The following is a 14324-nucleotide window of genomic DNA, read 5'->3' as shown; positions in this document are numbered from 1 at the left end:
AATCCAGAGCACACCTGATCTATGGAGGTCCCAGGCAGCCAACAGGACCTAGAAACCAATCCACTGTTAACATCCCAGTGGTAGACTCCAGGAGAACACGTCCTACTGTATTTCAGTACCCCCAATGCATGACAACTAATGTGACCAGATCCAAATAAACGTAGGACCAAATAAATGTGGGACAAAGTGCAGTGACTATAAGGGAGAATGACATGGACATGTTACTCGTACTGAGCAATGGGTTAAAAATGTGCTATATCTGACTCAAACACACACACAATATGTAAGCTAAAGCTTGAGAATCAACCACTCCGTATCGCCATATAACCCCAACAGACCACTTCAGTCTCAGAATGCTGGCTTACTCATGGTTCCTTGGGCATTTGAAAGTAGAAAGGGAGGCAGAGTCTTTGGCTTTCAAGCCTCTCTTCTATGGAACCAGCTCCCAGTTTGGATTCGGGAGATTTTGTTACCCTGCAATAGGTTTATGGTTCTGGGGGCTTTCCATGATACACAGAGTGTTTCTTCTTCACTCATCTTTTTTCGCTCTCCTTGTATTTGTACACTACTCTGCATCATTAAATATTAATACTTTCTGTCTCTCTCCCACAGCCTGTCTTTGTCCTGTCTCCCTCCAGTCATTCACACACACACACAGGGTCAGTTCAAGTGGCTGCCCCTCCGTGAACTTGGTTCTGCTGGAGGTTTCTTCCTGTAAAAGGAGAGCTTTTCCTTCCCACTGTCGCCAAGTGCTAATTGTTGGGGTTTTCTATGTGTTATTGTAGGGTTCTTACCTTACAGTATAAAGCACCTTGAGGAGGTTGTTCTTGTGATCTGGCGGTATATCAATAAAATTGAATTGACTGTGAAGCACAAATATGCTGTATTTATTTAAATTTCTTTCTCTCTCTTTTTTTTTAGTATACACACTTCTGTAGTCCCCCTTAATCTGGACATAACTGTTGAAAGTGTCATCTATTTCACATGCTATCCGATGGTTAAGTGATGACGTGACAAATCCTACTTCCGGGCCTAAAGTAGTCTGCGTTTAATATGGCTTTTGTGTTGTTAACATGTTTAATGTTTTGTATTTTCTTCTATTTAATCTCAAAAAGCTCCTAAAACAGTCAGTGATCACTGTTGACCTCCCTCGGCTTTTATTACCGCTAATCATTTATTTAAGCTCAGTTTTTAAAACCTTAGAATGTAACTGCAGCCCAGCCCATGCAGCAGTATATGAATGACTAACCTCGTATTGTGGATGGATTATCTCAGTTGTTCTCCTGGCTGAAGTTTGGTCCTTTTACAGCATCCTGCCATGCGATTACATTTGTTCCTGACCACCGAGAACACTCACGTTAACTTTTATCGAGTGGGAAAAAAGTTAGCTTGTTTATATTATGCTAACATAGCTGTGTTGCTAGCGGTCACATAGCACATCATTATATACCAGCTAGCCCAACTTCAGTAACCCTACAAACGTCACTGCTGTTTAGCTTTCTGTCTTCATTTATGTTGGAAGTGATAGCAGAGCTGTACGTTTTCATTTGTTTCCAAAACCCGGCAGTCAGGACATGCTATATTGTATTTAGATAGAAGCTAGCGAGCTAACTCCCTGCTAACTTCTAACTCCGTTAAATGTCATAAATTCCGTTTTCATGGATGCCTGGATGTTAAACTCAATTGTTACACCTGGTAGAGCAGAACGCTGATCATTTTATTAAAGATGAAAGACTTTAGACAGTTTTTCAACGCTTAGTAATGCCATAGTTATCGTTTGATATATGGACCTGCAGCAGAGTTTAGGTCCAGACACGGCTAGTGACGTCAGACTGAACAAGGAGACGACTAAGCTCCAGTTACATCAGTGCAAGTAAACAAACAATATATATAAGAAGAGTAAGAAAATAAATATACACTTTAGGACTAGGGATAAAGGGATCAATAACAATTTAAAATTTACAGTTTGATGATTTAAAGTCTCACACACAACCGAAAGGGGGAGGAGGGGGCGGCTGCTTCCAAATAGAGCGCATTTCATTCATAATGTTGTAAATCCAAGCCCATTATGTATTCATGATTTGAATCCTGGGTTGTGTGAAATCTCAGAAATGCACCCTAGACAAAGTGAATCTGTGAAAGGTGTGTTAGATCATGTTGTGGTGATCCTTGGGTTGAGGGATGGGTGTTCATACTGCAGTGCAAAATTAAAACCAATGGAAGATGGACAAGAAAAGTTCAAAGCCATCAGGTCCTCAGTTTAGAAAAAAGAGAAAAGAAGAGGAGGAGAAACGAGCAAAAGATACAGGTAAGCAGATGTGTCATTGGATAATGGCAGGTCATCCTGAAACAATCAGAATCAAAATACTTTATTAATCCCTAAGGAAATTATGTGGATTACAGTTGCTCCAAGAAGAAATGGTAAAAATAGTAACAGTAACGGACTAAACTCCAAACAATATATTATATTACAGATTTTAATATTAATTAGTCATTGTCAATTGTTGATTTGTTCTGTTCTCATTGTATGACGAATTATGATGGCTGTTTGGTAGCCGTTTGCATACTATGCATACTCTCTCTCTCTCTTCATATGTGTGTGTGTGTGTGTGTGTGTGTGTGTGTACAACAGCTTTATGTTAATGTACAAATATGTTTATGTGGTTTCCATGGTTTTTGCATCTTCTTTAAGTGCGCGTCAGTCCATCTCGGAATTCGACAAGACTGGTAAGCTCTCAACTTGCTCTCCGTCTGATATGATCAGGGTTTTTTGTGTGTTTTCTTGAGGTTTTGCGACGCTGCGTGTTAAAGGCCTAGCAGCCGTCATTTAGCCAATGTGAGCCACTCTGTAAGAGCAGGTGGGAGGGAACAGCTGCTTCTGTTGTAAACGTGCTTCCGACTTGGAAATTTCCTCGGTCGAGTGGGTTATCTGGCATTTCCCCTCTTGAGTTTTCTAAACACTAATTTTTGTCGATATTTTAAGTTTGTTAGTTGGACAGAGTTAAATTAGATGTCGAAAGTTACTCTTGTCTACTGGTGTTTGTTATTTAAAAGGAATCTGACAAGATGATTCAAATAAAAACAAACGGTCAAAAACTAATATTTGGCTCTCACTTATGCTAGTCTGTTTTTGAATGTAAACAAATCATCCAATCTAACACAATTTCTGATACTTGTTTGCTGAAAGTTTAGGCGATGGTATGAGGGCAGTGTTTAATATAGCGTTATTTAACTATAAGCTATAAGAGACTTGGAGCTTTTTATTGTCATTGTGCAGTTTTTTGCACAGCGAAATTGGGTATAATCTGTTAATGTGGCTTTTGTATTTAGTTGTTGTTGTCCAAACTCACTGTACTGCTACCTAACCAGTGTAGGATTGATGTAGTATTTAAGTTTTCTTTCCCTTTCCCTTTTTCCAAAATAACAATGAGTTGTTGTTGTTTTTTTTGTTTTGTTTTGTTTTCAGTTCATAAACGTATGTGTCTATGTTCCTAATGCAGCTATGAACAATGACCATAGTTGACAGATCTTCAGAAAAGTCTGACCACGAGTCAGCCGGACTCGGACCTGGAGCTGCTGTGTACAACAGTACACCCTCCTCTGAGGACCAGCCCAAGGACCAAGGGGCTGGTCCTCAGAGTACACCCTCCTCTGAGGACCAGCCCAAGGACCAAGGTCAGAGCAAAGCCTGGCTTTTTTTCAAAATGTCTTTTTAAGCTGTTTGAAGATTTTTATTGTCAGACAGAATAGTTTTCCAACCAGTTTTAGCAAATATGGAACCACACTTTTTAGCCATTATTTACCCATATTTGTCAGAATTGGTTTTAGTAACGTACAGCTAATCTTTTTGCTTCTGCTTTCACACAAGTTTGACAACTGCTTTTGTGGGTGTTGTGTTGCTGCTTCCCTTCTCCGTTCATTCATCCAGTTATGTAATGCATCCAGCTTTGCATGATCAGTCACTTCAGCTCGTGATGCAATTGCTGTTTTTATATAAAGACCGGCAGCCCAACTTGTTTAGCAGAAACAAAGGAGAAGGCAAATTGTCCTATCTTTCTTCCTGAGGCTGTTTAGGAGTTTTTCACAGTGGCCAGAATCACATTATATAACTGTTAATAGTTGTAGCTATTACTGTGATGTCCTGACATGACTTTGCCATGTGCCAGTGTGTGGTTGTATAAGTAAGGTGGCATTAAATTATCTCCTTTTTAAAATGTATTGAAACAGATTTTTAGTAATAATTGTGGCTCTGTGTGTCAGTGATCAGCAGTGGCGATGGAATTGACTTGCCCCAGAAGGTGCTGTTCTCACCAGATCGGCTCAGCCTAAATTGGGCCCAGGTTCACCTCATTGGTGCAGGCCTCCAGAACATGGGGAACACCTGCTTCCTCAACTCAGCCCTGCAGTGTCTCAGCTACACCCCTCCTTTAGCAAACTACATGCTGACGCGGGAGCACTCCAAAACATGTAAGTTTATTTCACCAACAGTGGTGTTACGCAGTCCTGCGCTGATTCTCACATTGTATCACTCCTTACTCACTCAGTATTTTGTCTCTGTCTCTGCTGCAGGTCATGAGCCAGGGTTCTGTATGATGTGTACCATGCAAAACCACATCATTCAGGTTTTTACCAACTCTGGGAATGTCATTAAGCCCATTGGTGTACTCAATGAGCTTGGGTGTAAGTGGATGACTGTTGTTGCTGTGCTCTGTGCAAAGTGTTTACCTATATTTTAATGATAAGAGGCGCTGTGTGACTGTTTACCTTTTGTAATTTTGGAGGGAAATAATCTGGAGGGATTTTGAATTCTGTTTTTAAATAAGTGTAAACTTGCATTTAACTGTGGTATCCTTTACAATAATTCACCTCCTGCTTTGTTTTTTGGTTCTGTTTTTCCTCGTTCCCCTCACACAGGGATTGCAAACCACTTCTGCTATGGAAGCCAGGAAGATGCTCATGAATTCCTGCGGTGCACAGTGGATGCTATGCAAAGGTCCTGCTTACCTGGAACCAAGTGAGTGTCATTTTACATTGCATGCATTCTAAACAAGTTAAACACACAAAAATATTTTTACTTGGGCTTGACAGTGTTTGCACTTTATTATGTAGTAAGATCCATAATTAGCTACGTAGAGGTAACACCGTGACAGTAGGAGAATATGAAATAAATCCTTTATCCTGTTTTTCAGGAAGTGCAGTTTATACTAGTTCCTTTTAACTATTAATGCTTCAATTGCTGAGAGTATTTTTCAGAAATGCAGATTCCTCAGTCTCTTGCCTGACTGACACCTCAGTTTACATACTAGGCAAGCCACTTGATATAATACCTCATTATTATATCAAGTTTTTTAATGAACTTGACTGCTCCAACACAGAAAGTATTCTTACACTGGGTGTGGTAGCTTGTTTTGGTAACAGGGCTTGAAAAGATCAGAAGCGGCTTAAACGTGTAGTAAAACAGGTGTCTGGGATTATGGCAGAGAGCTGCCAGACTTAGTGTCTAGTATAGATTTCTTCTGAGGCAACAGGGTAAGCAGTGTGAGCAGGAGCACTCAACCCCTCAGGTCATCTCTTATTCACCCTAATGGCATTAGTGCTATTATTGCAGCAGCAAAATTCAGAAAATCCAGGTTTTTCTATGTGTTACTATAGAGCTTCGAAGTCTATGTGCACATTTAACCAAAACTACACGTTTAACAGATGCACTGGGCTGAGTGTTGTGCTTCTTGTTAGACTCCTAAAAATAATTTATTAATTCATTTATTTTTTTAAGAACCTAAAGTGTCAATTCTCATCAAATCAATTCTTCCCGTGTAGCAGCAGATGGCCTCTTAAGTAATTAATCGTGCTCCAATTCCTCCTATTGTCTTTTCTGCTACTTGAATACTGTAAAGTGATTGTCTGGTTCCAAAATGCTAAAAAATAAATGGTCAGTCAGTTAATTGTTGCACTGTCCTTATTAGTTAACTTTTGTGCTTTATCTTTTTATTATAGATTGGACAGGCAAACGCAGGCAACCTCTTTCATCCATCAAGTGTTTGGCGGGTACCTAAGATCCAGAGGTAAGTCACTGTTTTTTAAGGTTTGATTTATTTTTCTTTTATTTGTCTTTTTATGTCTTACAGCTTGTGTGATACTCATAGCACTGATTTCTGTTTCAGTTAAATGTTTAAACTGCAAAGCTGTCTCAGATACATTTGACCCTTTTCTGGATATCACTCTGGAAATTAAGGTAATTGGACAACATTCAAAGTGACGTTGCTACTATGTATTCTCTGCATTATGGAGTGTGAGGTTTTTCCTCTCTCTCTCTGTTCATATAGACTGCTCCAAATGTCTCCAAAGCTCTGGAGCAGTTTGTCAAGCCAGAACAGCTGGGTGGCGAAAATGCTTATAAATGCACCAAGTAAGTCAAATCAAATCAAATCAAATCAAATCAAATCACTTTTTATTGTCACATCACATGTGCAGGCACACTGGCACAGCACATGCGAGTGAAATTCTTGTGTGCGAGCCCCACAAGCAACAGAGATGTGCAAACACAACAACACAAACGAGCAAAATACAAGAATGGCCAACCTGAAACTAATAAATATATGTACAATATATAATAGTGTATGCATTTCTGGATGTGTATACTAAATATTTTCCTACGTGTGTGTGTGTGTGTGTGTGTGTGTGTGTGTGTATACACATTTTTACAAATTAAATAGTAAAAAAATAAAATAAAATAATAATAATAATAAAATATATAAAATATACAGAGTTGAATATGTGCAAAGAGATGCCAAACCATGATGAGTTTTAGTGTTTAGGTGTGATTTTTGTCAACAAGCTGAATGTTTGTTTCCTTCAGGTGCAACAAAATGGTAACGGCCTCAAAAAGATTTACAATCCATCGCAGCGCCAATGTGCTCACCATCTCACTCAAACGCTTTGCAGACTTCAGTGGAGGCAAAATCACAAAGGCAAATGGCCAATAGTGTCTGCTTAAGTCATAAAGATACATGACAGATGCTTTGTTTTATTATAAAACAGGATATTTGCATGTAATGTTTGAATTTTTTTGTTTGGTGGTCATCAGGATGTGAAGTATTTGGAGCATCTGGATCTGCGGCCCTTCATGTCGCAGTCCCACGGGGAGCCCCAGCTCTACAGGCTGTATGCTGTGCTGGTTCACTCTGGATTGAGTTGTCATACTGGACACTATTTCTGCTATATTAAGGTACTGGCTGTGCCCGAATCTGTTTGAATGCTGCTGTTGCGTAGTACAAACAAACAAACACCATAAACAACACATTTCAGCAGAAAACTACTTTGTATGCATTGAAAGAAAGAAAAAAAAGACCCCTATATAACCATAAGATTCTTCTTTTTAGCTCAAATTCAATTCAGAAACTGAATCTGCTGTGTCACATCTCTCTCATTCTGTCTCACAGGCCAGCAATGAGCAGTGGTTTCAGATGAATGACTCGTCCGTGTCAGTCAGTGACATTAGCACTGTTCTCAACCAGCAGGCCTATGTCCTCTTCTACATCAAGTGAGTAAACATCGGTATTTTTAAACATTCTAGGCTTATTCCTTCAGTAGAACTTTTCCCATCATTATTTAATAATGTAGACATGTTTATTCTCACTTTTCTTGTAGAAAATGTATTATTATAACCTAATGTTATAATGTTGATGCTTTGTCATGGTTAATATTCTTTTTTCCATGTCATCAGGTGCACAGATGTGGGAAAAACTGGGGACTACAGCCACTTGAACCATAACGCTGGCATATCTGGTCAGGCATCTCCCCAGCCAGTGGTGAGCCCAGGCACCATCGCCACCATGCCTCACAACAGTGTTGGCTTCATAGGTCCCCAGCTGCCACCACACATGAACAAGGTACTTCCTCACCTGAGGGTACTGATAATGTTGTTGTTTTTGTTAAACCCAGTGTTTCATGCAAAATACATTTGTACCTTTCAATTGTGTCTGTTTGAAAAGAATGAAATGATATCATATATTCCTTATTGGCCTACATTTGTACAAAATTCCAAATTATATACACAAAGTCATAGAAATCACTGCTCCAATTGGTCATCATGATTTTAATATTCTCTTTTTCCATAACAATGAAATACGCCTTGGACAAATATGACACGTCAATATTTCATTAGTGTTGTCACATCACATCCTGTAAGCATCGTCTGTCTGTGTCCTTTCTCTGGAAATTAATATTTCCAGCCAATATAGGCAATCCATCAACATGGCTGGAGAGTTGGTAGTTATATACAGTCTGTATAAGTGTGGTTAATCCAATGAAGATTTGTAAGGAGATGGCAGTTACTGTGAATTTACAGCAGTTACACAGTGATTAGTAATAAACAGAGCCAGTGAGAGTGAGTGGATATAAGAAAGTCAGTGACTCAGGTGTGTCGATTGGTTCTGTTTGTGAGACTGGAGGAGACGTAGAAATCTTTTGTTTTAAATCTTAGTTAGGAAGATTCCTGTTTGAAAACAAGCACTTTTTGTGAGAAATACAAGAAGTACATCTGCAGAAAGCACACAGTTACATTCTGTCCATCATGTGGACAAAATCGAAAATGTTGAGCATTGAAAAACTGAGAACGTTGGGCAAGTTCAAAATACGTGTTTGTAAGAACAAAAAACCAAATTGTTCCTAAAATAGTTATGGAAAGTCACTGTTGTATGTCTGTGTTCTACATGTTTATCTGATGGAAAATAAAGGTGCTATTGTTTTATTGTAGTTTCTTGACAATTCTGAGTGGATTTACACAGTATGGGTCAAAATGACCCGCAACAAAATCAATGTCACTTTTTTGTTTTTCAACATAATACAAGGGTTAATTTCCAAAACTTCCATATGATCTTCAATTTGTAGCAGATCCACTATCACACAGCAGCTGGAGCAGTTTCAAATGGAGGTCAGTCCACTGCTGCCACCTGTGGCCAAGTACCAAGCCTACCATAGCCTACTACTAGATTAACTTGCTATGATGACATTGAGTAGAGGCTGAGTGGCTGCACTTACCCCTGGTACATCCAAATCTACCCACAAACATGTTGAAAGATGCAATGGCAGCAATGTGGCTTGTCAACACTGAAAACAATCAGTAAGCAAAGACAACAGGGATCACTTTTTTCTGTTTATTTAACATGCACAACATTTGTAGTCGCCTTCTGCACAGGGGAAGTCCACACACACTGTGTGGTACCACTTTCCACAGAAGGTGCATTCAATCTACAAGACTGAATGAGAAAGTCAGGGTCATTGTCTGACTGTTTATTACTAATCACTGTGTAACTGCTGTACATTCACAGTAACTGCCATCTCCTTACAAATGTTTATTAGATTAACCACACTTATACAGACTGTATATAACAACCAACTCTAAAATGTTTGTTCGCAGAGAAAAGACACAGACTACGGTAACGACATGTGATGTTACAAAACTAGTGAAATATTAGTGTCATTTCATTCATTTCAAAGGTTTATTTGCATGACGCACAAACAGACACAATTGAAAGGTACAAATGTATTGTGCATGAAACGAATTCAGACGTGCTGCAGATGTGTGTCACAAGTTGATCTGGCTGTAGGCTGTGGCACTTGGCCAGTGGTGGCACTGGTTGACTCGAGTCCATGTTAGTGCACACAAAGTAAATTGCTCGCTTTAGTTGTGAAGCAAAAACGCTGAATTCGGAGAAACAAACCGTGTGAGGGGAACGATAACGACAACAAGAGTCTCCCGATCGTTTACTCTTGTTGTCCTGTGAACAACATCGGCATGGTGTTAATTGTTTGCTGTTTTCGCGATCGCGTCGCGCATGAGGATAACCCTAGGTAAACTCGCCACATTTTTAAACATTTTGTTGTTCAACAGCATCAAGACTGACGGAGTGTGTTTGAGATAACCTCACAAGTGTCACAGATGACACATTTGGCGTTTTTTTGCTAGTCTGTAGGTAGCAGCTCCTGAAACGGAAGTCTGCCACACATCTGTTCGACTAACGCCAGTTGATCTAAACGCCAGTAGATCTGGAACACCGGCAGCCTCGCCTCTGTCAGTGCGCCTCAGGGCGGCTGTGGCTACAATTTAGCTTGCCATCACCAGTGTGTGTGAATGGGTGGATGACTGAACGTGTAAAGTGCTTTGGGGTCCTTAGAGACTAAGTAAAGCGCTATACAAATACAGGCCATTTACTTAATGCTGAAATCTAATCTATTGTATTAAATGGGTATGCTTGTAGTTTGGGTAATTTTGTTATGTCAACAAGTTCTGTTTTAAAACTTAATCTCTTGTTAACTGTTCAGATTGCTGAGGTGATTGATGATCGACCTGAGGAAGTGAAACAGATGGAAGTTTTTAGGACCAGCAACAGATGGAAAGCAATTGGAGGTAAATAAGAAGTCACAGAAGTAGGGGGGGATTTGTGCAATATTAAGTTAAGACTGTTGTTTACTATAGTTTTACTTCCTCTCCTAAAAGTGGATCAAAATGATGACACAGAGGAAGGAAATGGAAAAGAACATCAAAATACAGAGGCTGGCTCATTAAGCAGAGGTCGACATGACTCACCCGAGTTGTCTTCAAAGAGAAGAGGACAGGATTCTCCTGTCAAAAAGACCCGGCATGACTCTCCAGACATCTCTCCACCAAAGAGAAGTCGGAAGTACTCTCCGGATGTCTCTCCTCACAGGACAAGACGTCACGACTCTCCTGATGTCTCTCCTCCCAGGACTAGACCTCACGACTCTCCAGATGTCTCTCCTCCCAGGAGAAGACGTCATGACTCTCCAGATGTCTCTCCTCCCAGGACTAGACCTCATGACTCTCCAGATGTCTCTCCTCCCAAGAGAAGACGCCACGACTCTCCAGATGTCTCTCCTCCCAGGAGAAGACGTCATGACTCTCCAGATGTCTCTCCTCCCAGGACTAGACCTCATGACTCTCCAGATGTCTCTCCTCCCAGGAGAAGACGTCATGACTCTCCAGATGTCTCTCCTCCCAGGACAAGACGTCACGACTCTCCTGATGTCTCTCCTCCCAGGACTAGACCTCACGACTCTCCAGATGTCTCTCCTCCAAAGAGAAGACGCCACGACTCTCCAGATGTCTCTCCTCCCAGGAGAAGACGTCATGACTCTCCAGATGTCTCTCCTCCCAGGACAAGACGTCACGACTCTCCTGATGTCTCTCCTCCCAGGACTAGACCTCATGACTCTCCAGATGTCTCTCCTCCCAAGAGAAGACGTCACGACTCTCCTGTTGTCTCTCCTCCCAAGAGAAGACGTCATGACTCTCCAGATGTCTCTCCTCACAGGACTAGACCTCACGACTCTCCAGATGTCTCTCCTCCCAGGAGAAGACGTCACGACTCTCCTGATGTCTCTCCTCACAGGACTAGACCTCACGACTCTCCAGATGTCTCTCCTCCCAGGAGAAGACGTCATGACTCTCCAGATGTCTCTCCTCCCAGGACTAGACATCACGACTCTCCTGATGTCTCTCCTCCCAGGAGAAGACGTCACGACTCTCCTGATGTCTCTCCTCCCAGGAGAAGACGTCATGACTCTCCAGATGTCTCTCCTCCCAAGAGAAGACGTCACGACTCTCCAGATGTCTCTCCTCCCAGGAGAAGACGCCATGACTCCCCAGACTTGTCACCACCAAGACAGTGTTCAGGAAAGTCAGAAAAAATGCAAAGTAAAGGTGAGTGATCCATTTAAATTGTAAAGTGGAATCTGGTGTGGCATATGAATAAAAGTAAAAAGCAGAGACCCATTTAACATGAGTTTTGAATTGAAATTTATTTTAAAGACATAGCTTGATCTAATAATAAATCTTTAATTTTTGTTCAAAAGGCATTACAAAATGAAAATTAACAAATTAACTGTGTCTTTGTCAGATTCAGCCTCCAACAAAAGCAAGCTCAGCTCATCCTTGTTAAGTAAAAAACGCTCACCGGATCCTCATCGGTCAGCGGTGGCTAAGAAGGGTCAGAATAGACATGATTCAGACTCGGATCCGTCTCCCCCGAGGAAAAGGCCCCTGAAGGGAAACGCCTCAGACTCCGACCAATCTCCCCCAAGGAGGCCCTCAAAAACTAAACGGGGCTCAGACTCTGACCAGTCTCCACCCAGGGGGCAGCCACCGAGTGGAAGGGACTCGGATGGAGATTTGTCACCACCTCGTAGGCCAGGCCAGTCACAGGTAAGCAGACTGTGTTGGAACAAAGATTAATGTCAAATCTGATTTCACTCAAATGTTATATTTTTCAATTGTCTTTTTTTTTTTTTTTTATAACCAGGGCCAAAGGATGCTATCTGGTGGAAAGGCAGGCCTGGTTTCTGTGGACATTCTAAGGAAAGAGCAAAAGGAGAACAGACGCAGAGAAAAACACAATCAGCCACTTGAAGGTTTCATCAACTTTTCTCTCTTAAGATTTTTTTACACCCATTGATTGAAGAGCTTCATACAGCTTTGCATCTCATTTCAGCTTATCATCTATATTGTCGTATTTTATTTAGTCCTAAAATTAAATAATGAAGTTTCTACATACTTACCCATTCATCCCCTTTGACCAGATGAATCGCGTAATGCTCAGACGATTTTCAGAGACAAAAGTGGCAAAAGCAGGGATCTGGATTCAGAGAGAAATGAACAGAAAAAGAAAGCTGGTGAAAAAGCGGCAACAGACAAGAAATACGCTCAGTGGGGAAAAAGGTAAATGTGCATGATCATTTCAAATATCACAGTTTATGTGATTATATCCACATAAAAAATTATAAAAGTGGTTCAATGGTTTATGTTAAAATGTATGTATAGGTTGGCACAGATCCAGATGCATCACCAGAAACTTAAGGAAGCGCTGCGCGAAGCCCTTAAGCCACTTGAGGATCTTGACCGCATGTTGAGAGAACAGGAAAGAGAAGGCGATCCTATGGCTGCAATGCTCAGGCGTAAAAAGGACCGTGGCACAAAAACACAAGATGTTTAACATTACATATGTTTTATTTTATTTATGACTTTATTTTATTTCACCAGGTCAATCCTTGTAAGAAGCTTTTAAATAGCAGCAGTTTTGTTTTTGCTACTGTTTGTATTTTTATTTATTTGTATGTTTGTTTTGATTTTTTGTAGAGAAACCTCGATATAAAGGCCCTGCTCCACCTCCAAACCGGTTCAATATTCCACCGGGGTACCGCTGGGACGGAGTTGACAGGTAGAGTTTGTGCATCGGTGACAGAGGAAAACTGTTGAGGACAGAACTGTAGTTTAATATTGAATGTTTTTAATACACACATCAGTTTGTCATTTTGCACATTAATGGTAAAGAAATTGTGATCATTTTTTTCCACGTCTATATTAAATTTGCGCCTAATTGAATGGATTGTCTTTGGCCTTTTAGCTTGTCGTATCATAATTAATAGGGTTATTTTATTTGTGTCTTGCAGGTCAAATGGTTTTGAACAGAAACGCTACCAGAGGATGGCAGATAAAAAGGCTGTGCAGGAAGCGGCCTATAAATGGAGTGTGGAGGATATGTAAAGGCTTTCAGAAAATGATGAATCTGGAGCAGAGCTAAAGAGCACACCTGCTCAACCTTTATGTATAATTGTTATGCTGTTAGAACAACAAGACTAGATGCATCTACGCAGCAAAAGTTCTTTTTTTAAATAAACTACATAGAAGAATTTGTTTCACCTTTCCAAACCCTTTTGATACTGTACCATGTGTATCAGATGGAACTGTACAGAAAAATGAAGTGAAGCATGTTCACAATTTTTGTAAGAAGTTATTCACCGTGGAGCAGAAGCTGTTGTGGTTTCAGTGTTTTATTAAAGAATGTTTTTGTAATGCATTGTCCCAAGAGTGTTCAGGCACCTGTAACTTGGATAGCATTTGACATTCAGTCTTTTTAGATAATTTTATACACTTACCACCCATTTTATTAGGCAACAGTAACTCAAATAACCGCTTGTTACAACCAACATATTTTGGTCCTGGACATAGAAATAGAGACATGTCCCTTATGACTCCAAAATGAAACGTAGTGCACAGCAACCAAATGCTGAAAGAGAGTGTCCACAGCTGACTGTCGATGGTATGGTATAGCTGTGAGGGTTTTGTGTACAAGATAAATGCACATTTGAGAGTTCTGTGGTGTAGCTAAAAAAGACTGACCTACAGAGATGTGAAAAAAGCGGCATTCAAATAAGCCATTCCTTGCCATATTAATCAGGGAGTACATACACTGACAGGATGCTGTGACTCTCACAGTGAGGGAATCAGGTTGGGCTCTAATATTTTT

At 40.5% G+C, this 14324-nt stretch overlaps 2 protein-coding genes across 3 annotated transcripts in view; one reads left to right on the top strand and one right to left on the bottom strand.

Moving 5' to 3' along the window:
- The window catches only part of LOC308386827 (uncharacterized protein), a 63594-nt gene that overhangs the window by 11293 nt on the left and 37977 nt on the right, over positions 1–14324 (bottom strand). The window lies entirely within an intron of this gene.
- Positions 3495–14009, top strand: LOC308386809 (uncharacterized protein). 2 transcript variants are annotated; one of them, XM_080866605.1, is made up of 18 exons: positions 3495–3675; positions 4261–4467; positions 4570–4680; positions 4915–5014; positions 5995–6062; positions 6162–6232; positions 6324–6406; positions 6857–6968; positions 7085–7225; positions 7440–7540; positions 7724–7889; positions 10324–10408; positions 10499–11722; positions 11919–12223; positions 12321–12429; positions 12598–12736; positions 12839–13235; positions 13468–14009. In XM_080866605.1, the coding sequence occupies exons 1-17, from the start codon at positions 3510–3512 to the stop codon at positions 13008–13010; spliced, it is 3360 nt and encodes a 1119-aa protein (XP_080722731.1). In that variant the 5' UTR covers positions 3495–3509; the 3' UTR covers positions 13011–13235; positions 13468–14009. The 2 variants fall into 2 exon arrangements, with proteins under 2 accessions (XP_080722731.1, XP_080722732.1); XM_080866606.1 differs by having other exon boundaries at positions 13154–13235; positions 13468–14007.

Source organism: Rhamphochromis sp. 'chilingali', assembly GCF_963969265.1.
Source record: "Rhamphochromis sp. 'chilingali' genome assembly, chromosome: 19".
NCBI lineage: Eukaryota > Metazoa > Chordata > Actinopteri > Cichliformes > Cichlidae > Rhamphochromis > Rhamphochromis sp. 'chilingali'.
Note: the sequence above shows the minus strand (reverse complement) of the source record. Positions and strands in the feature narration are given on the sequence as shown.